The sequence below is a fragment of the Zeugodacus cucurbitae genome, chromosome 5 (genome assembly GCF_028554725.1).
Source record: "Zeugodacus cucurbitae isolate PBARC_wt_2022May chromosome 5, idZeuCucr1.2, whole genome shotgun sequence".
NCBI classification, from domain to species: Eukaryota; Metazoa; Arthropoda; class Insecta; order Diptera; family Tephritidae; genus Zeugodacus; species Zeugodacus cucurbitae.
In genome coordinates this window covers 5,173,140-5,199,753 of record NC_071670.1, presented here as the reverse complement: position 1 = coordinate 5,199,753, position 26,614 = coordinate 5,173,140, and the positions used below count along the sequence as shown (strand labels likewise).

Genomic DNA, 26,614 nt, shown 5'->3' with positions numbered 1-26,614 from the left:
TAATGAATTAATGAAACTCAACATTACAGATATAATTTCGACTTCACCGAAAGCTATTATTTGATATATATCACTTTGCTAGAATAAGTCTACATATGTACATACAAAAATTCTAGCCAAGAAAAGAGAAGAATTTCTCTTCTTGCGACAAGTAAGACTATCTCCTCAGTTTTCCCCAAATTTTAGTCCGATATCTTTTGCAGGGAGTTATGATTCGTCTTTGTCTACTTTAAATCTACTTACATTTGAATAGACCGTTTCGTAGAGTTGTTCCTTATAAATTTGAACTTTGACACTTAACAGCAAAAGTGATTTCTGAGTTCCCATTCCAACTCCACCAAAGAATATAATTTTGTTAAAAAAGCGTTTACGTAATGCGAAGCAAGATCAGTTGCTTGACTTAATGACAGCTCTGATCATCGGCCAACCAAATACCAAGCCTAGGAAGCTAGTTCTTGTTTGAAGATCTCTACAGATTGAAAGTTTAGTTATTGTTGTGCCAGCATGAAACATTCTCCCACTAGTTCTGAAGAGTGCTGCTGAATAAAGCATCTTCTGGATGGAAATCACAGTCCGTTTCGCTTAAGAATACCCAAGTAATACAGTCCGTTTCGCTTAAGAATACCCAAGTAATACCCGTCCCTTAGTAACATCTAAAGGTTATTACCATTGCTGTCATAAGAAAAATGCAAACATCAAATATTTTTTTTGGAATTTTCGAACATTTCATTAAGTGACAAGAGAAAACAAGCATTGCCAATTTTCAAGTGAAATTTACCACATGTCAAAGGTCACTGAAACGCAAGCGTATGTCGTTGAAGAATTTGTGCGCTTTCATTAATTAAATACAAACATACATATAATGCAAGAATATTGTGCGCCGCGAAGAAAGTGTACATTTGTCGTGTATTGAACTTACACACGAAAGTCAAATGGATTACGAGTTTAGTTTTTGCACTATAAACCAAGAAAAAAGCCGTTAAACAAGCGGAAAATGTGTTTAAAAACCATAAGTCACTCCAAAGTGGGCAGTTAGACTTTGGAGCAACGGCTATATAACAGTAAATGTGCACAGCTGATGACCACTTGTGCGTTCATATGTGTGTATATCAGTCAGCTGTCAGCTGTCAAATTTGTAGATGACGTTATGTTTTTAATATAAAGCCGCTGCTGCTGCACAAAAGCAGCTCCACAAGCGGCTGATAAATCATTTCACACGCCGCTTAGACTTTACGAGTATATCTCTAATTAGTCTGTTGCATGCTTGCGCTGGACTTGTGTTGACTCGATGATTCATTACGACACCCACAATCACAAACTGTGTGCGTGTGCATGTTTTGATATTAATAAAGGAAACGTATCGTGTTGAGTATGAGTACATCTTTTCAGCTGAAAATATTTTCGATAATTATATTTAATTTTCTTAATTGTTGTTTTTACGTAACTTGGCAACATTTTATATATTAAAATTTTTATTCTGTTATTATAGAAGTTTACTTACATTTATTCTGTGAAAATTCCACTAGGAAAATAAATAATAATTAAAAATTATATAATAAATTAAATATATGTATTTATTTTTGTAATAATCATTAAATACATGTCGAAAACATTTTTTTTTAATATAATGACAATTTTTAATTATTTGTTATTTTGAGATTTAAAAAAATTGTTTTTAAGCTCTTTCAGTGCCTATATTACACCTTTTCAACAAAATCAATATTATTTCAATTCAAAAAATATTTTTTCCGAAATAAAAAACTAAAATACCGTATTTTGTACCGATTTTTCGGATATTATTTTCTCTTCCGAATAATAATAAAATTAAATTTTTAGCATTAAGATGCGTTTCATTAAATATGTAGTTGATTAATTTCAGTGAACATACTGTTGTAGAAAAAGTTCGGCAATCGTTCGCGTAGAAGATCAAAATAATATTTTTCACTCGCGAGCAAAAAAAAAAAAACAAAAAATTGTGCCATTAAGAACCATCTCTTTAAATTTATAAACCTTTTAGAGTCAGTTAATTTTAGTGAACATGCCATAAATAGAAAGAAAAGTTCAGCAATCGTTCGCGAAGAAGATCAAAATAATCTTTTGCACTCTCGCGCGAAATAAAAATTAATTTCTGTCATTAAAACGCGTCTCATTAAATCGATTGACTTTTCGAAGTCGGTTAATTTCAGTGAACATATTCTAAATTGAAGAAATAGTTCGGCAATTTTTCGCGAAGAAGATCAAAATAATATCTTTCACTCGGAAGCAATCAAAAAAAAACATTTCTATCTTTAAAAGTGACTAATTCAATCCATGAAATCATCGAGGTCAGTTAATTTCAGTAAACATACAAGAAATAGGAGGAGATGTACGGGAATCGTTCGCGAATAAAATCAAAATAATCGTTTTTACTCAAGAACGAAACTATAGGCTTTTAAAATTCGGACGAGAGCAAGTTGACTACTTTGAAAGAATTCACACAATATTTAACAACTGATCTGAAATGTTGAGAACTTCTTATACCCATTTCGTACAAATTAAAAAAAAGTATCTATTTTTTAAATTAAATCTGTAAAAATTACTTTCCTTTATATTTTACATATATAAATTACTAAATTAATTTATTTTTCTCTTTGCAGAGATTTTTTGCCACGTGGTTCTGGCATTGTAACACGTCGACCATTGATCTTGCAGTTGATTAACGGTGTTACCGGTAAGTTAGCATATTCTTTATTTTTCTTCTTTCTCTTCACTCAAAATTTACGTTTATCTTACACGCCCAGAACATGGTGAGTTTCTGCATTGTAAGGGTAAGAAATTCACCAGTTTCGATGAGATCCGCAAAGAGATCGAGGATGAAACGGATCGTGTGACCGGCAGTAATAAGGGCATATCCAATATACCAATCAATTTGCGTGTCTACTCACCACACGTACTCAATTTGACACTCATCGATTTGCCTGGTCTAACCAAGGTGGCAATCGGCGATCAGCCCGTTGATATTGAACAACAAATTAAAGGAATGATCTTTCAATTTATACGCAAGGAAACTTGCCTCATTTTGGCTGTAACACCAGCCAATACAGATTTAGCCAATTCGGATGCATTGAAGCTGGCCAAAGAGGTCGATCCACAGGGTGTGCGCACAATTGGTGTCATCACCAAACTCGATCTCATGGACGAGGGTACAGATGCGCGTGATATTTTAGAGAATAAATTATTGCCACTGCGACGCGGTTATATTGGTGTGGTGAATCGTTCACAGAAGGATATTGAGGGTCGCAAGGATATTCATCAGGCATTGGCGGCTGAACGCAAATTCTTCCTTAGTCATCCATCATATCGACATATGGCCGATCGTTTGGGCACACCATATCTACAGCGCGTGCTCAATCAACAGTTGACCAATCATATTCGTGATACGCTTCCCGGTTTGCGTGATAAATTACAAAAGCAAATGTTGACACTGGAAAAGGATGTGGAGCAATTTAAGCACTTCAGACCCGATGACCCCAGCATTAAGACGAAGGCGATGTTACAGTAAGATCATATAACTGTTGTATATTTTTCGTTTTGAGTATTAGTATTGTATTTTCTCTATAAAATAGAATGATCCAGCAGTTGCAGTCAGATTTTGAGCGTACCATTGAAGGTTCCGGTTCAGCTTTGGTCAATACAAATGAACTATCTGGTGGTGCTAAAATCAATAGGATTTTCCACGAACGGTAAGTGCTATTTTTTATTTATAATATTGGAAAATCTATTTTTTCGAAAGTGAAAATAAAATGTTCGAATATCAGTTTTTTCGAAGCATAGTTTTAGGAATTTATGGTTTTGAACTTTGGCTTTCGTAAAATTACAAAGTATTCTTTTTCAATATTTTTAAAAATAATATTTTTCGAAGTTATAATTTTTCGAAGTTAAATTTTTTCGAACTTAACTTTTCTGAAAATGAAAAATAATTTACGCATTTGTTTGACAAATTTCAGTTTACGTTTCGAGATTGTAAAAATGGCTTGTGATGAAAAGGAATTACGACGCGAAATCTCATTCGCCATTCGTAATATACATGGTATTCGTGTGGGCCTGTTCACACCCGACATGGCCTTCGAGGCGATTGTGAAGCGTCAAATTGCACAACTAAAAGAGCCGGTCATCAAGTGTGTCGATCTAGTCGTACAGGAGTTGTCCGTTGTGGTGCGCATGTGCACAGATAAGGTATATCTATTTTTGAGACCAATAATTGTAACAAAAAAAAATAAATTTGTATATTCTTTGTTCTTCAGATGTCACGCTATCCACGCTTGCGTGAGGAAACCGAACGCATCATCACCACACACATACGCCAGCGTGAACAGTACTGTAAGGAACAAATTCTGTTACTCATCGATTTCGAATTGGCCTACATGAATACCAATCATGAGGATTTCATTGGCTTTGCAAAGTACGTAGTTAACGAAAATCCCATAATTAATATGTGTTCATATTGTATTATTTTATTTTAGTGCTCAGAATAAATCTGAAAATGCCAATAAGACTGGCACACGCCAGTTGGGCAATCAGGTTATACGCAAAGGCTATATGGTCATACAAAATTTGGGCATTATGAAAGGTGCGTAGCCCATATATTGAATTTTTTTTTTAGATTTACTTAGTTTAAGCGTAGTTTAGTTTTTACGTCATCATAGAACTCGTGCAGTGTCTAATATTACCGATTTATTGTTGTTTTTGTATAAATACAATAAGGAATAGTATAATTTATATGACTGTTGTGGTTAAATTCGCTTGGTGCGGGTGCTTAGAGTTTCATATGCTTTTGTGGTTGTGTGTGCTGATAGTTATGGTAATTTTAAATTAATAATAGGTTTATATGAGTCTCTGTTATTTGTTGTTTTTGTGTTTGTATGATTGATATTGGAAGTTATTTTGCTCATTTTCATTAGTTAAGGTAGCGATTTTTTGTGAAATTATTATGATAATGAAATAATTGAGGTGTGTTGTGGGTATAATTTTCAATAATTTTGCAAATAACTGTTATATTGTTAGAATTTCTCACAATAATATTTTGAAACAGTTCAGATTAAGATTTTAAATACTAATATCCCGAATACAGTCTTTAGACAAATTTAATGCGAATTTTAGAATGAGTTTGATTCTCAAAAAAATCTTCATCATCGTTATAATAACACAATTTTATATGAAAATATCTATTTTATACTAAAATACTGTTTTCGGAAAATTATATAGACCACAAATATAGTCTCAAATGAATGCCAAGTGTATTTATAAACAATATTTTAGTTTCATAGTTAAGTTATATTGTTAAAAATAACCAAACGTTCTTAGAAAATTATTTAGACCACAAATATTGTCTAACATTTTTGTGGATGCTAAGTGGATTTATAAACAAATAGTTTTATTGTAAAAAAAAATAAGTAACATTTTTAAAGTTTCTTGACCTCTCCACAAATTAGTTTTAAATGATACAAATTGTTTTTTACTACTTTGACTTCCTTCAATAACTTTTAGTAGTTTTAGTACTAAAATCTTAACTACAATAATAACACATTTCGATGTGCTGATAATAATCATTGTTTACCTAATTGTTATTACTACATGTTTTTTGAATATTTAGTACTATTTTTTCTTAGGTCTTATTGAGTACATTCAGTTTGAGTTATTTTTTTTTAAGTTTTGTTCTAAATAACGTTAAAGCTTAGCCTCTTTCTTTGAAAATATATATTCATTTCGTAATCGTTTTTATTCACTAACTTTTAGTACTAAAAACCTAACCGCAATAATAGCACAGTTTTATAACTTCGATAATAATTTGAAAATAATTTATTTACCTTTATTGTTACTGTCATTTTTTAAACATTTAGCCTCTTTGGCCTAAGTACATTAAGTTTTAATTATTTTTTTAAGTTTTGTTCTAAAAAATTTAACAGCTAGCATTTCTAAAAGTGTCATTTTGAAACTTTTCTCTTTGCAAATTTTTATTAATTTTTTTTCACTTATTTGTTCCGTAATCGCTTCACCTTTCGTGTTCAGTTCGTGTGTGCGTCTATTTAATTTAAATTAAGTTGCATGTTTCAACTTTTGTATTTAGTTTTCTGTGTTTATTTTGAATATCTGTCTCTCCCACTCCTATGTTTATGATTTTCTTTATTCATTTTTGTAGCATTGAAGCGATTTTTGCCACAAATTCTTGGTTTGTATAATGCTCGTTATATTTAAAAAAAAAAGTTTTCTACAAGAATTTAATTTTAGTATTTGCATTCTGTTTTTCCTCCTCTTGCAATTTATTGACAATTTATGTGTACTAAATTTAGACAAATATTGGTCATGACTAGTATTGTGTTGCGTTTATACTGTTATTAATAATTTTCAATTAACATAAAATATTATTATACTGTTTGTATAAAGCGACATTTTTACAAATTTCTATAGTTTTTAAATACAGTTTTAATATTAATGAACTTTTAAACGCACACACATCACCACTGGCTTTGATACTCCTTTTTCGTTGGTTGCGCATGCGCATAAGTTTTAATATTTTTAGTACTTTATATATGTACGTTGTTTTAAGTATGTGTGAATAATTGCGTGTTCGATTTGTGTACAAATTGTGTTTAAATTCGAATGAGAGAGCTTTTGGCGAGTTTAAAAATACAAATGAGAATTTTTGTAACTCGATATCTGTTTTTGAAAACTTATTTTGATGAAAATTAACCTACCTACACCTTTCAAATTTTTTTTTTGGTGTTCCTATGTTTCATTACATAAATGTAGAGATTTTATCAAAGTTCCAAAAAAATTACATAAATAGAAATATATAGTTTTCGAACATAAATCCCTACATCTTTCAATTTTTTTTTGTATTCCTATGTTTCATCACATAAATGTAGAGATTTTTTCGAAGTCTCCAAAAACGTTACTTATATAGATATATATAGGTTTTCGCACAAAAATCCTTTCAAAAATTTTTTTGGTATTCCCATGTTTCATTACATGAATATAGATATTTTTTCGAAGTCTCCAAAAAAGTTACCTATATAGAAACCTATATAGGTTTCGAACATAAATCGAATATATCTAGTTTTCATTCGTTTTTTATAACTCATAAATTTGTTGCCCTTTTTTCAAATAAATCTAACCTAATATTTCAGTCTGTCTCTAATTATCGAATCTTTGAACAAATTTTATCCCTACATCTTTATGGTTTAACTATAGTATCTCGTATTTGCTCTGTATCTAACCACCCACCACATACATTCCATTCTCCTTTCCTTATTCTTTGATTTTATTGTAATTTTTCCCTTAAACGCCTTTTCTTGTTTGCTACTTTAAGTCTTGTTTCGTTGTCAACTTGATTTCTGTTTTTAAACTCGCTTTTAGCAAATTTTTTTGTAAATATGTAAATAAATATTAAAAAAAAATACTTAAAATTAATTTATGGCCAAATTTATTTGTAAATATTGTATTTAACTCAATAAAATATTTCATAATATAAACTTAGGTTAATTTAGCATAGCTTAGGTCTCACAAATACGTACGTATGTATACTGTAAATTATTATAGATTTATTCATTTTACATTTTTACTCATAAAATTTCTATGAAATGATAAACCAACTAAAATGTTAATAATCATTTTTTTCGAAAATTTCTTCTTTTTTGTCTCATTCCATGCACGTCTTATTGCTATATCTGCATTTCTTCATCGTACAATTGCTGTTTATTCGCCAATTCTTCTTATGCTTCTCATCTTTATATTTAACAACAAATTTTCGAATTTCCTATTGAAAAAAAAAAAAAACTATAAATTCATTAAAAAACTTTCAACTGTACAACAACATAATTGCAACAACTTTAATTGACTGCACGCCAAAACCAAATACCACCTGTTTTCCTTGGCAAATGGAACTTGACACTCTATTCTACACAAAATCAAAAAAAAATATATATAAATGAAACTTAATATTTACCAACACCTGCCACCTTTCGTCATCCACATAATACATACTACCACTCACCACTACAAACTTGCAACACATATTCTGTTTTTTTTGTTTTCCAACACCTCAACAAACAACAACCACAACAACACAACATTGCAGGCGGTTCGCGTCCCTATTGGTTTGTACTGACATCGGAGAGTATTTCCTGGTACAAGGATGAGGATGAGAAGGAGAAGAAATTTATGTTGCCGTTGGATGGTTTGAAATTACGCGATATTGAACAGGGCTTCATGTCAATGTCAAGACGTGTCACATTTGCTTTATTCAGTCCAGATGGACGTAATGTTTATAAGGTTAGTAATTTTTGTAAAGTACAAAAAAATTTTACAACGTTTAACCACCAAAGACCACGTACAAAATTCAAAATAATAAGTAAACAGTAACAGTAACAGCAACAGAAACAGAAAATGCAACAGAAAACTTGTAAAAAAAACCATATACAAGAACAAGAAAAAATGAAGACCGCGCTTTAGCTCAATGTCGCATGATGTTTTACGATTTTATTTTTAAATTGTTTGCTTTCATAGAGGAAAAGTAAAGTATTGCCCCACGGTTTGTTTTTGAAAATTGAGATTATTTTCATTCGAATACGTTTTATGCTACACATCACGGTTTTTTTTAAATATTCATATATTCTTGTTTTAAATTGTTTTTTTTTTTTTATATTTTAACTAAAACATATGATAAAACTAATACTAAATAATAATAAAATATACCAAATAATAAAATTATAAAAATTAATACATATATACATATAAATAAATAAAATATGTTAAATGAAATAAATTAATAAAAAAACGTAATTTTGAAAGACATATTGGATTATAAATTTAAAAAAATATTTTAAACTCAAAATAAGTAAAAATTAAAACGACGTTTGAAAAATAAAATAAAAAAACAAACAAAAAATAAATAAACTGAAAAAATATATAAAATAATAAAAAATATATAAAATAATAAAAAATATAAAAAATAGTAATAATTGTTTGTTAAATTAATTAAATTGTAAAAAATTAAATACGTAATTTCTTCATAAATTGGTTTATAAAATATGAAATTGGTATGTATAAAATTTTGGATTAAAAATTATACATTTTAATTTAAAGAAATTAAAAAAAAAAAATTAAAACAATTAGAAAAAATATAAAGATTATACTAAAAAATAAACAAAAATATAATAAATAATATATATAAAAAATAAACAAAAATATAATAAATAATATATATAAAAAATAAAATTAATAAAAATGTTGAAAAAATATTTTAAAATACATAAATTATAAAATATAAATTTTATTTAAATAATATTCTTTAAATAAACTTCAATTCATTTGATTTTTGGAAAAATGTTATTCGCAATATGAATCGAATTCAAAAATTAATCATTTTAAGCCAAATATATTTTTCATAACCTGAGTTCGAAAGTCAGTTGGTGCTTTTAACATTCTTATTGGAATTGTTTTTAAAAATAAAAGTTTATATAGATTTTAGAAAATATTATGAGTTATAAAAAAATACGAAAGTTTAAAAAAATATTTAATTTAAAATTAGTGATAATTTTCGTTAAAAATCAACAGATTTGAAATATTTCCAAATATTATTGTTTTTTTTTTATAAAAAAAAATAAATTTACAACCATTAAATTAAAAAATTACAAGATTCTACCATATTTTATATAATAAAACAATGATAAATATTAAATTATATTAAATTTTATTATTAATATAACAATTTAAATTAATTGTATTTATATAAAAATTATCATTTATTATTATTTGTGCATTTATTATTATTTAAAATATTTAAATTATTATTTTGTGTATTTATAAAATTTTATTTTTGTTGTTTTTAGATTTTTGTATATTTAAAATTTATTCAAATATTTTTATTTATATGTTTTATTTTAATTTTTTGTGTTTTATTTATTTTTTTTTTATTATTTATTTTTAGTTATATTTTTTAATATTGTTTTTTTTTTTATTTTAGATTTTTTAATATTGTTTTTTTTTATTTTAGATTTTTTGTTAACGTTTTAAAATTGTTTTTATATTTTTCTAAATTTTTTTTATGTTTTTTAATATTTTTTTAATTTTATTTAATTCTTAATTTAGTTTTTCTTTTATTTTTTAGATATTTTTTTCTTATTTTTTATTTTTATATTTTATTTTATTTGTTTTATATTCATGTTTTACATTGTATTTTTGTTACATTTCAATTTTATTTCAAAAATGAACTTAAACTGTGATGTGTAGCATATCACGAACAATATTCGCCTTACTTACCCTAATAATTTAAATATGTTCTAAACAATTGCGTTGCATACAATTTATAAAAAACTAATAATTTCTTTAATTTACCTGCCCTCTTATAATGTTGTATATTTCTGTATGTATGTATGCCTCTCTTTTACACACACACACGATACTCTTTTGTACCCGTTTTTTACATTTGATTTTCGTTAAATTTTTAGTACATGCATACATATGTACTTGTACTAACTAATACGTAAGTGTGCGCTTCTCCTGACTGGTTTATTTCAATTGAATAGCGCGTGTTGCGCGTAAGCAAAAGTAAAATTAAACGATATAAAAGTATACATATGTATTTGCAACCCTGTGTGGCAATGGCAAACTGTTTGGTAATGGCGTTTAAATTTTTTTGTATTTGATAAAAATTACTATGTTTTTATCAACATTTTTCCCAGCAACAAATTTTCATTTGCAATATGCCAGGACATGGCATGATTTTCAAAGCGTTTAGCAACAAAAACAAAATGAAATAAAATTCAAATTTTAGCTAAAGTGAACTCTTGAAAACTATGTTTTTGTCTAGCTGCAGCATATTTTAAATGAAAACTTGTTTCAATAAAATATTAAAATATTATATAAATAATCGCATTAGCTCTTCGTAAGTAGCCACTTGCTAAACGTTATCTCCATTTATTTTTTAAACACCAATTTTTTAACGATTTTTTTTGGTTTTGAGTTTTTCAAATACTCACCATACCTAACTTCCTGCGTACAAATTGTATAAGTTTTCTTGTATTTTTTTTTTAGTTTCTTGTATACTCCACTCCTGTTGCTCATTGAAATTTAGTTTGCTTTAATTTGCTTTTCATGTTTTTTCAAATAAAATACTATAATTTTATTAATAAATATTTATTTTTTTATTAACTTCGCGAATTTAGGATTACAAACAACTTGAGCTGTCCTGTGAGACCGTTGAGGATGTGGAATCATGGAAGGCTTCATTCCTACGCGCCGGCGTATATCCCGAGAAGCAAGTGGCACAGGAGAATGGCGATGAGGTAAGTTGTTTTGCATTTTGAAAATGTTAATTTCAGTGTAATTTCATGTAGGTATGCAAAGTATATGCATATGTGTTGCTGCACATATGTATATGCGGAAAATTGTTTATTTACATATAGTATATAGTATATATATAGTAGATGTGGCTTGGCTCACATTTAAACTGGCGGGAAAGTTTTCAATTGACTCTATAAATGCTTAAAATAATTTTAAAATTAAAAAAATTTAGAATAAAAAAAAATAAAAAAATAAAAAATATAAATATAAATAAAGAAATAAGTAAAAAAATAATAAATTTAATTAAAGAAAATATAATAAAATTGTATTAAAAAAAATAAAATAAAAATTAATTAAAAAAAATAAAATAAAAATTAATTAAAAAAATAAAAATAAAATTTAATAAAGAAAAATTTAAAATTAAAAAATAATAATCTAAAATTTACTTGTATTGCCAATATTTTCGAAATACAAATAAATTAAAATTTTTGGAAATATTTTTTTTTGTAATTTCTATGAATAATAATAATAGTTTTTCATCAATAATATTATATATAATTTTTTTTATTTACAAAACGAACAACACATATAGTTGTCATTTGATTTTTAAGACTTAAAATGTATCATTTATTAAATATTTAAAAAAATTATTATTTTTTTTTTTAATTTAAAGGGCCAATGAAAACTTTCCGACCACGCTAATGTCAATGTTGCTTATTAAATATAATACGTAATGTTGTAAAAGCCAATTTTATGAACAATCTGAGTCCTTTTTATTTGATTTTCTAATTTTTGCCTTTATTTTTTTCCGCTAAACTGAATTTTATTTTTAACACCACCCCTCCCCACCAACTAAATTTTATTACGCAACCAATTTTTTTAACTATTAGGCTTTTCTTTTTTTATATGTATGTATATAATTTATTTTATATACATTATATACATATATAATTTATTTAATATACATATCGATATATATAGCAAATTATGTACGCTCAATTCAAAACCAAACCTAACCTCAATCACGTCCTGCCACCTCCTTTACGCTATTTTAATGTATGTAACCAAATTACTAACCCAAACACGCACACAGAGTTACACATTATTAAGCTACGTAATTAAAATGAATAATTATTTTTGAAAAATCATATAAAAAATGAAAAAAAAAAATCCTTTGTAACGCAAACTTTCGTATATTTCTCTGTTTTATCGAATTTTACTCTATAGCAGGAAGGACAAGAGGTTTGTTTCACTTAATTCATACAATTTTGATATTTATTTTGCATATTATTGGTACTTCGTAACATTATCTAATGTATGGAAGTAATGGTTTTTAACAACAACAGGAAAAAAGAAAAAAACATAAATTTGTAAAAAAAGTAAAACAAAATTAACAAAAATAATTTTTATTTTATTAATTTGGTGTATTGGCGTTTGACGGTTATTTTATGATATTTACTTTGGTGTGCTTTATTTTATAAAAATATGTTCATTTTGATTTAATTTTTTTTAATTTATTTTTTTATTATTTTTTTTTTTTAAATTTATTTATTTTATTAATTTTAAATATTTTTTTATTATTGTTATATATATTTTTTTAAATAATTTGTGTATATATATTTTTAAAATATTTTTTTATAATTATTTTTAAATATATTTTTTTAATTATTTAAATTTAAATTTATTTAGTTTTAATTATTTATATTTTTGATGCATTATTATTTCTATTTCCTTTTAAATTATATTATAATTATATAAGTTCAATATGATGCCAGTCAATTTTATATAAAAGCAGAACTCCACGTACACTTTTAATTCGTCTTTTTTCTTATTTTTTCCAAATCTATTTTTATACGATACTTAAATGATAAAAATGTATAAAAAATATGAAATATGTACTACAGAAAACGAAAAACGTATGTTTGCAAAATCAATCAAACCAAGTTTTTGTTACATATTTATTTTTTAATTAACCGTTAATTTTGTTTATTGTTCATTTTGTTTGTTATGCGTATGTGTGGAGCAAATGCGTTTACAAATTAACCACCTTGTTTATTTAAATTGTTCGATAAACCGATTGTTTCGTTTTGCTAATTTCTTTTATTAATTGTTTTATAATATTGTTATTGCTTTCGGTTAAATATTTATTGAAACTAAATTCAGCAGATGTTAAGTATTGTATTTTAGTTAATATTTTTTTTAATTTTTTTGAAATTTCTCTAAATTTAAAAAATTTATTTTTTCATAATTTTATTTAATTTCATTACATTTTCATGAAATTTAGATATTTAGATTGATTTTTAATATATTGAAATTAAAAAAATATTGGCTCCTAACTTTAAACCTTAATTATTTTGTATATTATTTTTTATTTAATGATTTTTTATTTTTAAATTATTATCTGCTGGATTTTGTTGTACAATAACTAAGGCTGATGTTAACCTCTCTCAGTTTGGACGCAAATATATTTTTATCACTTTTAACACACAAAAAAATCAAATTTCTTCTCTCTTAGTTGGCGTAGCAATTTCTCCACTTGAGAATATATTTGCGCCCTACTGTTTATGCATAGTTTTTCGATTAATTAATTGCATTAGTTTACAGTTAATTTATCGTTTATCGTTATACGTTTATTTGTTATGATACACGTTATTTGTTCGTTTTCTATATTTCGTTTAATGAAATCTCAGTGTTTTACAAAATCTTTACCAACATATAGCTGCACCATTTATGGCTTGTTAAATATTTTTTGTTTAAATCATGCCATCATCTCATTGCGAATACCTTCAACGTAACAAAGAAAAACAAACAACCTCGAGTACCATTTTTTAACACAAACAGTTAAATAAAACTCATACTTATATCAAACATTTTACAACGATAAATATGAAAACCATAGCATAATTACTAAATTTGAATTTTCTCAGTATTTTGCAGAATATTAATCGATTACTTATTTTCGATTTTTTTATCGTAGCCTAATTATTAAAAATGTTAAATATTTTTATTCACAAATTTCGATTAATCGAGTATTTATCGATTTTTTATCAGCTTGTGTCATCCCTTTTCAACATTCTTAGATTCAGATTTGCCATCTTTGTACAAAAGATATTTTTTTACTCAAAACCAGAATCTTTAGCCCGATGAAAAGATCATATAGAGATTTGATTGCTCAATTAGTTTCTAATTCACCTTTTTTTTTGTATATTTTTTATATTCTGCAAACCGATTTTGGGATTTTGCTCCCCTAGAAAACTAACAAAGTCTTATCTCAAGTTGGAAAATCGATTAAACTAATTTTATTTCAATTTAAAGATAGGTTCCAGTCTTGAGAATTAAAATATATATTTTTTAACCCTTCTACAATCAAACTCTTTTTTTAATATTCTCAGCCCGAAATGACTGAATATTTAACTTCTATTAAGAGCAGAAAAAAATCAATAGTTTATCAACATAGTTTTTTTTTATAAAAATTTATCGAAACAACTCAAAAAACATAAAAAATTCTACAAAAAAAACCCACACAAATACTAACTCATTATTACATAATTATATGGTATGTCAGTAAATGTTGTAGTGTTGTATTATTTTTTAATTTATCGATATTTGTTAGCTTTCACTAGTTGCCATTAATTGACACTTGACAAAATGTTGACAGTTGCCAATATTTGACAAGTGTCAAGCGATTAGTTGTCGAGCAGAATGCTACAACAAAGACTGCACCTTTTTGTCATAACATAATTTTAAATTTTTCTCCAACAAGTATCATGAAAGTACGATTTTTTCGTATATATTTTGGAAAAAGAAATTTTGGTATAATATCTTTCGAATATCTACATATCTGTTACCTATGGATGAATTTAATTTGAATAATTTTTATAATAATATACATAAGTGTAATTGAAAATTGGTAACGGCTTTTCATATAATAGCCTTTTCGCACAGGAGCTAATTGATCAATTAACCGGCCTTTGCTCGATTAAAGCGCTGATTTAGATCGATTTACCATACAAAAAATCTAATTTTTCTACATTCATTGTTAATTGAATTATAATTATTATTTATATGTTTAAAATGAAATGTAACTCTGTGACAATGAACGTATTTAATTACATACACGTTCTCTGCGAGTTTTTGTTCACGCTACTCAACGGTAGACGCTATAATAAAATAGCATTCAGTTGATGAAACTTACAAACTTCTTATGAAAAGCAAAAACTGAAATGTATAACAGCTGATCGATTATCGAGTAGCCGGCAGTGCGAAGAACAAAAACTGGTTTCTCAATTAAAATTTAAATTGATCAATTAATTTGGCTGTGTGAATAGGCTATAATATTGATTAGTTAAATCTTCTAATCGGCTAAATATACAATTGATTTCAAAATTTTCGTATTTATGATTTTAAATGTTGATAATATATTTTTTAGACGTTATGTACATTTATTTTATCATTATTATTTTGCAACGCTAAATTGCTCCACGTCAATATTTTTTATTTGCTCTTCACATCATAAAAATTGTGTTCACACTACTTCAAACAATTACGATAACTTTTTATCGATAGTTATATTCCATAACTCTTTGTGAGTAACTCTATTTTTAAATATCAAATTATTTGGTTGATTGTGGTCTTTGCCAGTAAAAATTTACTTATTGATGTTGTTGTCATATTTTATTCAAATTACATTTTTTTTGAAACTAATCGTTGGCTATAAATAAAATAATCGTTTAATTCATGCAATTATTTATTTTCAAATTAATAATATTTATTTACTCGATAAAAAAGAATATTTCTAAATGTTTAATGCATATTAAGTGTGACCACACTGGGATTTGGAATTTTCTCTGAGATTTTATTTGACGTTTGATTTTTTTTGGAAGCGCTTGACATTTAATAATTATCTTATACGAATTTATATGCTATTTTATATTTACCTATTTTTCATTACTTCTTTTCCAAACTATTTACTACTACTAACACATTGAATGAGAAACTCTCTAATGGAAATTTGTTGTAATGGGATTACTTACGCTATAATTATTATATTTATGATTTTCTATTGATTTGAGAAAAAGAAAATTTGTACATATCCATTTTTTTCTTTTTTCTTTCCCTTTTCCTATATATATATTAAAATTTATAAAAATAATTGAAAAAAAAAATACTAAAACCACATACTTGAATTGTACAACAAACAAACAATATGAAATGTACAAAAATACGTATGTGTAATGCTTCTGCTGCTGCTGCTGCACATGCGCACACACTCGAATCACTTCTCTCTCACACAACCACATTTGTTTACACACAAAATTCAACAAATTTGCGTCCATCACCATAAATCACCAACACAATTTTGTTCAACAACAACCACTGCATACAACAACAACCACAGTCTGCTAGCGAGGAGAGCACATCGGATCCACAGTTGGAACGTCAAGTGGAGACCATACGTAATTTGGTTGACTCATACATGAAGATTGTCACAAAGACCACACGCGATATGGTACCCAAAGCTATAATGATGTTGATTATTAATAATTCAAAAGATTTCATTAACGGCGAACTGTTGGCGCATTTGTATGCCACAGGTGATCAGGTGAGTGTGAATACCTTTTTGTTTTTTGTTGTTGTTAATAAATTTATTATTTTTCCTTGTTTTTACTAACGGTTGTACTTGATCTTCTATAGGCACAAATGATGGAAGAGTCGGCGGAATCAGCCACAAAACGTGAGGAGATGTTACGCATGTACCACGCCTGCAAGGAAGCGCTAAGAATTATTGGTAAGCTTCATGGAGTATTAAAAAATTTAATTTATTTTGTTTCCAATTTAACAGTTTTTTATGAAGATTTAATTTCTGAACACAAATTAAACAAATATTTATTTTTTCAGGTGATGTTTCCATGGCCACAGTGTCCTCACCGCTACCACCACCTGTCAAAAATGACTGGTTGCCCAGCGGTTTGGATAATCCACGTCTCTCACCACCAAGTCCTGGTGGTCCACGCAAACCTGCACCAACATCACAGGTAAAATACGATGTAAAAATACGACTTTTGCAAAAATTTATGAGCAGAACTTATTTTTTTATGAATTAAGCACATTTTTGGTAATTAACTAATAAAAAAATATATTTAATAAAAAATATATATATATTTAATTTTTGAAAATATATATGTTTTTTAGCTTATATCTAAATTATCTGTATCTATTTCTCACTTGCAGGGCTCTTTGGGTAGCGCCGGTGGACGCGGCCCACCACCACCACCCGCATCAGGGCGCCCAGCACCAGCGATTCCCAATCGCCCAGGCGGCGGTGCACCACCATTGCCAGGCGGTCGTCCTGGCGGCGCTCTGCCACCACCACTATTACCTTCGTAAGTACCGATATTTTCATTTTATTTTTATTTTTTAAGTCGCTTTATATACATACATATATTTCGACATACTTAATTTTTATAAGTTTTGCTTGAGTTTTTTCTGTTAGTAACATTTGTTTATCGTTTTTCAAAGCAAAAGTATTCGATAAGTATTGAGCAAAATTACAAAAAACGAAAAAATTAAAAACAAATAATAATAATCGGCGTCATATATTTTTTTAAGTCTTTATTCATACTTGTATTTATTAGATTTTATAAAATTATTAATTTATCGACGGTTGGGACCTCTTTTTCGCTTCTAAATACACGCCTGTGCACTATTAATAGTACACAATCTTTAAAATTACTGATATTTAAAGATTTATAATTTAGATTTTAGCTTATTTCGAGGTTATGTACTAAAATTGTATATAATGAAAAAGGAATTTTTTAAATTTATTTTGGGGCCTAACAACTTATTATTTTATTTAACCATACTTTTCTTAATACATAACCGACATCAAAAACAATTCTCGAATTATGTAGGGTTATAGAAGTGATATTTTTTTTAATTTTATCTAACCACTCGTTCAATTTTCATGAACTAAAATATTATAAATTTTAAAACATTTTGAAAAAGTTACAAAAATTTTGTACATTGAATATGGGATGTCAATATAGTTATCGTTAGAATTGATATTGATTATATTTCTTTCCGTAATAATATTAAGATTTCATATTAACTCCACTAAATAAAAAAGTAAGAGCTTTAAAGGGTAATTTTTTATACCTTTTTTTACCAATACCGACATACCATATTTTTTTTCAATTAGAATACTTTCAATTCGATTTTTAGCCATAACTAGATTCGAACTAATTGTAATAAAATTTGCCATAACCTGAAAAATATTAATTTGGTAACGATTAATTTCATTCGGTACATAAAAATACCGAGTATTTAGTATTGGTATGTACTTTCAATTCGATTCTATAACTATTTTCGAAATAATAGTAATAACATTTTCCCTAATCTTAAAAATATCCATTCGATATCGATTAATTTCTGTGGTACATAAAAATACCGATTATTCAGTTTTTGTATTTATTTGGGTTTTTATTAAGGTTATTTTTAAATTAAATTCCATTTTCATGCTTCAATATTAACAAATGTCTCATCATTGTCATCATCTGTATTCATTGCCTCATTCCTTACATTTGTTTTTAACGAATACATATTTATGTGCATATGTATAATTAAATTCATAAATTTAAAAACAATTTTTTTTTTTAATTTTTTTGTACATAATCACTTGGTTAAAGTTGTATATAGATTTTTCACAATCTTTTCTGATAACACTTGAAAAAAAAAAAATTAACAATAAACCAAAATGTTTTTTGTCTCTTTTCTTCCTCTCTCCCAAAATGCTCGCTTACTTTTTGCACACAAAACTGTGTGTGTGTCTACAAAACTTGCTAACGCCAAAAATGCAACAAATTGAAAATTAATATATATTTTTTGTCTTTTTTCTACACAATTCTCAATATAATTATTTTATAAATATTGAAAACTTTACCTTTTTACTCTCACATGAAAATACTTTTTACGCTTTCATTCTTTTTGTTGGTCATTTTGTGAATTTTATACATGAAAAATAATATTAATGATTAATAAAAAAATAAAAATAATTTAATATATTTCATAAAAATTGTATAAAAAATCATTCTGTAAATTTTAAACAAATAATATTAATATTTAATTAAAATTTTAAATTTAATAAAAATTAATAATATTATAATTTTTGGAATTATGTTTCAAAAAATTATTATTAACTGATGATTTATTAAAATTTAAAAATTAAAAAAAAAATAAATAAAAAAATAAAAATAATAATAATAAAAATAAAAAAAAAAATAAAAATAAAAAAATAAAATAAAAAAAAAATAAAAAAATAAAATAAAAAAAAAATAAAAATAAAAATAAAATAAAAAAAAATTAATTATTAATAAATAAATAAAAATTACAAAAAAATTAAATTAATAAAAATTAAAATATTATAAACATTTCGCCCGCTCACCCTATCTCAAAATGCAATACTGCGTGTTCGTTTAATTCAATAGTCGTCGCTAAATCAACTACATAATCGCACTTTAAATGATATGTGTTTACAAATACCTATCCTCCTAACATTACATATAAATCTCAATTAATTAAAAGAAATTATCAAAGCAAAAAATATATACTGGCATCTCAATGTAAGCATTCCATGCAAAAAAAAATATGGCAATAACAAAGAAAAAATATCTACAAAATATTTAAATTACACTATAATATGTATAATCCATTAAACAATTTCATTTTTGCCATAAAAAGTAATAACAAAAACAATAAGCTGTGTCACCCAAATTTATAGTTTTTGAAAACTTGCAGCAGCAAATTAAACACAAACAAATGAAGTACACCTATAATACAAATGCATATATAAAATTAGTGTAAGATTAGCGCGTTACTACCAACAAAAATGAAATATAAACATAAAAAAATTAATAAAAATTGAAAAAAAAATTAAAAAGTATTATTTAAAAAAACATTGAAAAATACTAAAATTTATTTGAATTGTTTTGTAAAATCGCAGAAACAATTCAACGCTTATTGTAAACCTAAAAAAATATAAATAAATAAAAATAGCAAAGAATTTCATTATTAACAAAAAAAAATATATAAATAAATACATAAAATAAAAAAATATTTAATTAATAATAAAACAAAGTAAATTATAAAACACTTAAAAAATAATAATGTTAAAAATAGTAGTTAAAAAAATAAATCAACCGCATATACATATACAACATATATTTAAATAATCACTAAAAATGTTTGCCATTATTTCTAGGCATATTGTTGTTATTGATTGTAATGAAAATATGCAATAAAAGTTAATTAAAAAAAAACACGAATAATGGTTTTAAGTAATATTTTTTTTTTGAACGGTACGAATGCCTTAACGTATAAAGCATAATGTTTGGTTAAAATTTAAAATATTTAATATTTCAAATTTGTATGAGAAACATGTTTTCCATTAAAAATTTTAGTTATTGAATTTTGTATAAAAAAGTGTGATAATTTTTATTTTTTCAACTTGCTAATAGTATTTAAAAAATATCGAATTATAAAAATTTTAAATTTTGTTTAATGTAAATTTGTTTAAACATTATTAAAAATTCAGTTTATAATATTTATTTTTTGTTAACCCTTTCATTATTTTACGCAACACTGTGAATATCGTCATAAATGATTGTGGACTTGTATTTCATTGTGTAATGTCTTGTGGCTTGCTAATTAGTCAAGGTATTAAGGTGAAATACATGCTGTGCTAGGTAATTTGTTATGCCCATAGATAGCAGTTTATATAAGGAGTCAATCGTTTTTTTTTTTTTAATTAAAAATTTTTTTTTTTATTTTTTTTTTAGTTTTTTTTTTTTAATTTTTTATTTTTTCATATTTGTTTTTTTTTTTTTTTTTTTTTTTTTGTGACTACATTTTTCACACCAAACTATCATTTGCTTCGCTTTTTGATATGTGTATGTATGTATGTTCATTTCATCATTATTCTGTTGTGACTAATTTGTTTTTTTTTTTAAGAAATAAGTAAATTTTTACAAATTTTTATTATTATAAAAAACGAATTATTATTATGTTTTTATTTTTAATTACGTATTATTATGTTATACAAAATTCTTATGTATTTTTTATAATTAAATTCAAAATTTTAATTTTATTTTCTCTTTTGTAATTAAATATTAGGTCTACAACTTTGCTTCCGCCTCAAACAGATCTCTACAAATATTTTGTTTGACACAAACGTCCAAGATCGATATAAAACGATTTAATCGATCAGTGCTTGACCCTAGAGATATTCCCGCAAATGTCGAAAATTCGTCAAAAAGTGACATTTTCAGTTGAGAATAAGTTTGGGATGCAAACAGATCTCTACAAATATTTTGTTGGATTAATGTTGACACAAACGTCCAGGATCGATATAAAACGATTTAATCGACCAGTGCTTGACCCTAGAGACATCTATTGGAAAACAACGGAAGCAAAGTTGTACACCTAATATTTCTTTTTTTTATTTTAACTGCAAAAGTTTTGTTTAGTGAAATTTCATACTTAAAGTTTTGAAAAGTTCCAATCAATTTTTAAAACTTATTGTTATTACTTTTTTTTAATTTAAATTTTCTTTTTTATAATTAAATTTTTTAAATTTTTTAAATCTTTTGTAATTCCATATTTAACATCTCATTTTGAAAAATTTTTTTAGTGAAATTTCATATTTTGTGTAATTTAGTTTTTGTTATAATTTTTTTTAATTTAAACTTTTTTATAATTCAATTAAAATTAATATATATTTTTTCTATTTTAATATCCATTATTGAAAGTTTTAGTGAAATTTCATATTTAAAGCCTCGAAAGGTTCCAATTCAATTTTTTTGTTATTAATTTCTTTGAAATTATATTTTTTTTTTAATTGTAAAATATTTCCTACAGACAGACAAACATTTATTTATTTTTTCGATTTTTAATTTGATTTTTCCGGTTTTCAAATCCAATTCGCCAATAGAAATTTAGTTAAAAAGGGGTTTCAAACGTTCCGATAAATACATATTTTTCACAATCGATAATCAATACAGAAATCTTATTTTTGGTATCGAATTTCGTTCGTTTGTCCATTAAATGTTTGTGTAACAATAATAAAAAAACAAAAATATACAAAATACACAAAAACACCACCACTCCCTAAACTAAATTACCAAATAACCATTGCAAAAAAAAAAAATGAAAAATCAACATCTCTTTTTGTCATCTGGCAACTCTTATCCATTAAAGCCGTGTCACCGGAGCGGTCGGCGGTGCGATTACCCAACAGAGTGGCGCAAACCGTTACATACCGGCGAGTATGCAGGGGCAGGTGAATCAAGTCGTGGGCCAGGCAGCCGTGAATGAACTTTCGAACGTTTTTGCGACACGCTTCAAGTAAACAATTGACAAAAAATAAAAAAAAACTTACAAATAAAATTTCAAAAGCAAATTTTAAAATTATAATAAGTAATGCTTTGGTTACTAATTACTGCAACAAAAAAAAAAAAAAACAAAAACCAACTAAAATTAAAAAAAATGTATTAAGCAAATTTCTACACATACAAACAAACAAACACACACATTTACAGTATTGACTGCGTTACGCATTTGTTGTGTATGTGTTATTGTTGTTGTTTACGAATTTCATTAGTTTTAGTTTTAATTACTTTGCTTATGTGTTTGTTATGTTTTTATTTAATACTAAATTCTTTGCATCTGATTTGTTTATTTACTAAAAAATTTAATTTTATTGCGTTTACATTGGTCATGCTTTCTTGAAATTATCAGTAAGCTTTACATACTGTATATTTGATCCTGTTCATTCATGTTTATTCAAAATCCATCAGAAACTTCATTAATAACACAGCCAGCCACAAAAAAATAAATTTTTGTCATTCCCTGTATAAAATGTTTGTTGGGGTCTCTGAATCCATATCTGAGGTTTATTTAACCTCATCAGATCAGGGTTTTGAGATAACCCCAGAAAACCAATATGGCGGACGGCGATTTTTAAAATACATCGGATGCGCTTGAAATTCGTCATTTCTGGGTTTTTGGAGTCGCAGATTACGAATCCGGTGTCGGTCTTTCAAAATTCAAAATGGCGGAAGCTTTTTTTTTTGAAAAATTCATAGTATTCGCTTGAAACTCGTCATCCCGGGGTTTTCGTGGTCGCTGATTACGAATCCGGTGCCGGGTTTTCAAAATTCAAAATGGTGGATCCTTTATGGCGGATTCTTTTTTTGAAAAATTTCCCGGAATGGCTTCAAACTCGATCCTCGGGGGTTTTCGGCGTCGCTGATTACGAATCCGGTGTCGGTTTTTCAAAATTCAGAATGGCGTATCCAATATTGCGGACGCTTTTTTGATAAATTCATCGGAATCGCTTCAAACTCGTTAATCGGTGGTTTTCGGGGTCGCTGATTATGAATTTGTCGTTACTTTTTAAAAATTCAAAATGACGAACCAATATGGTGGACATATTTTAAAACTTCCCCATGACACAATTTTTTTTTTTGTGTGGCTGTGTAACTTTTTTTTACTAAATTTCGATAACCATTTTTGTTTAAATTCAAAATTGCTGAAATATTTTTAGGTAAACAATTTGAAAACACAAAATTGTTTAAAATTTTTTTTTTCTTTCAAATTCGCGTTATTACTTTAAAACATTTTTGGATCTGAATTTTATTCACTTTTTGTGAGGTTTTAAATTAATTTTGTGTAAGATATATTATTTTTCATTTAAATTTTTTTGGAGATATTATTTTTTTTCGTTAACTTTTTTATATTTTTTTATTACATAATATTGTTTTAAATTTCTAATAATAATTTTTATTTTTATATTATTTCATATTTTAAAAAGTTTATTTTATTTATATTATTTTTCATTTGAATTAATTATTTTAAAGATATTATTATTTTTATTTTTTATATATTTTTTTTATTACACAATATTGCTTTTAATTCTTTATTATTTATTTTATTTTTTATATTAATTTTTTTCTTTAATTTATTTCATTTTTTTATTGTATTTTATTTTTATATATTTTGTATTATATGATATTGTTTTTTTATTATTTATTTGTTATGAATTTTAATTTTTTTTTAATTACAAAAATATTAAAAAACAAGATTTAAAAAATTAAAAAAAACGTTAAAAAAATTAAAAATAAAAAGAAAAAAATTAAAATAATTTTTTTTATTTTTAATTTTTTTTTATGTTTGATTTTTTTAATTTTTTTAAAATCTTTTTTTTTTAATATTTTTGACGTTTCTCTGACTTTAAATTTTCGATATACATATTATTACCCTTCGGCCAACAAACCTAAATACATATTTACATATATACAATGAATATACAACATTAATTAAATACGTACATACATACATATATATTATACATACAAACAATTATTTAGGGAATTAAACAAAATGCGTTAAGTATACATATTAAATAAACAAAAGTGAAGAAAATAAAACAAATTAAAGAAAATACAATTACAATTAATATAAAATTTAAGTACATAAGTAATTGAATTACAAATTCGTTGTTGCTATTTGTGTGTTAATGTAGTAAATAATGCAAAAAATACTATCTTAAAAAAATATACTTACTCAATTATTCACTGCTCTTTTAAAGCGTACGCACTTGATGATGTGAACTACATGCATACATATTTATGATGACAAAAATGTTTAAATTTAAATGTTTGTAAAATAAAATGCAATTAAGTTGTTTTTGTGGCAACCCTACATAACGGTATTAGCATTTAGTTTCCACTTTAATGCTATTTCTCTCAAGATATCTCAAAGTATTTAAATGCAGTTATGTGTATATGCTTTCAATTGTTGAACCTTATTGCATATTTTAATGTAAAAACAAATATTTATAAAAAAATACACAATAACAACAACAAAGCTACAACTTGTATTGTATGTATGTATTAAAATAGTTGCTTATAATAAAGTTAATTGAAACAGTATACATAAATATAAATAAATAAATTAAAAATTTTTTTTATTGCGCGTACAGAAAAAAAGTGAGGTTAGGCATATTTAATTTTATTTAAAAAGTTTTTTTTGTAATATTTTTTATTATTTATTATATTTTTATGATACATTTTCTGGAATTTAAAAATAATATTTAACAAAATTGAACGCAGTGCTAAACAATTGGTATTAAAATCCAAAAAAATTAACTAATTATATTTTTGAAAATTTTTTTAACTTTTTTTAATAAAAAATAGTGGCAACAATGTTATATCTGATTTAAAAAAAAAAAAATTAAATTAAATATTGTTTGTTAAAAAAATTGTACAGAATGAAAGTGGGGTTAGGCATATTTAATTTTATTTAATTTTTTGAGTGGAGAGAGTGGCAACACTGTTATATCTGATTTTTTTTTAAATAAGTAAATTTTTTTTTAATTAAAAATTTTTTGTTAAAAAAATAGTGGCAACACTGAAATACAGTTGAACTTTCATAACTTGAACTTTTATAACTCGGAGTTCTCCATAACTCGAATTCTTAAATTAATAATAGAAGTTAAATTTCATACGAATTAGCTTCTGTAACCCGGAAATATAGAAGGTTTATTGTGGATTATGGATACTCCAAGTTAGGGAAGTTCAATTGTTTTTGATTTGTTTTAAATAAAATGTCAAAATTTTTTAAATTAATATATATTTTTTAAATAGTGGCAACACTGAAATATTTGATTTTATTAAATATTTTTAATATACATTTTTTTAATTTTTTAAATATTTTTTTATGTTTTCTAATTTTTTTAATTTTTTTTTTAAATATTTTTTATATATTTTTTTAATAATTTTTTTAATTTTATTACATTTTATTTCATATGAGTATTTAAAAATGATGAAAGTGACATACTTACATACATACATAGAGCTTAATAAAATAATTTTTTGCTACAAAAAAAATAACGGTAAGATACAAAGCATATACAACGCAAATGAACTAAACTACTAGTGTACGAAACAAATTTTTAAATTTAGTAAAAAAAAGCGTATTGCACGTTCGACAATTTTCACAAAAGTTAAGCAGTGTTAGAACTCGAGGGATGACCAAAATATAACGATAGCTTTTTTTCCGCAGATTTGAAGTGAAGTGAACATATATGTACTTGTTATCGGCTTGCATAAAACTGTAGAAACAGAGCGTAATAAATATTTTGAGACCTATGCATAATTTGAGGTTAGTTTAGCAAAATGCGAGTTTTACAAAATAAAGTAAACTTATAGACAGCAATAATAAAAAAACTACAAATAAA

General features: G+C 25.5%; 1 protein-coding gene across 7 annotated transcripts in view; it reads left to right on the top strand.

Moving 5' to 3' along the window:
* Positions 1–26,614, top strand: part of LOC105208545 (dynamin) — a 43,357-nt gene that overhangs the window by 11,804 nt on the left and 4,939 nt on the right. For 4 of the 7 annotated variants that reach the window (XM_054231508.1, XM_029037973.2, XM_054231507.1 and 1 more), the window contains exons 3-16: positions 2,637–2,710; positions 2,781–3,537; positions 3,606–3,722; positions 3,987–4,215; positions 4,284–4,441; positions 4,503–4,609; positions 8,117–8,310; positions 11,205–11,324; positions 12,550–12,564; positions 16,721–16,924; positions 17,017–17,110; positions 17,221–17,357; positions 17,554–17,705; positions 22,573–22,719. In XM_054231508.1, coding sequence (XP_054087483.1) covers positions 2,637–2,710; positions 2,781–3,537; positions 3,606–3,722; positions 3,987–4,215; positions 4,284–4,441; positions 4,503–4,609; positions 8,117–8,310; positions 11,205–11,324; positions 12,550–12,564; positions 16,721–16,924; positions 17,017–17,110; positions 17,221–17,357; positions 17,554–17,705; positions 22,573–22,719 — 2,505 coding nt within the window. Of the gene's footprint in view, positions 1–2,636; positions 2,711–2,780; positions 3,538–3,605; positions 3,723–3,986; positions 4,216–4,283; positions 4,442–4,502; positions 4,610–8,116; positions 8,311–11,204; positions 11,325–12,549; positions 12,565–16,720; positions 16,925–17,016; positions 17,111–17,220; positions 17,358–17,553; positions 17,706–19,805; positions 20,074–22,572; positions 22,720–26,614 lie in introns of those variants that run through there. The other 3 variants (XM_054231510.1, XM_029037975.2, XM_054231509.1) reach the window with 3 other exon arrangements.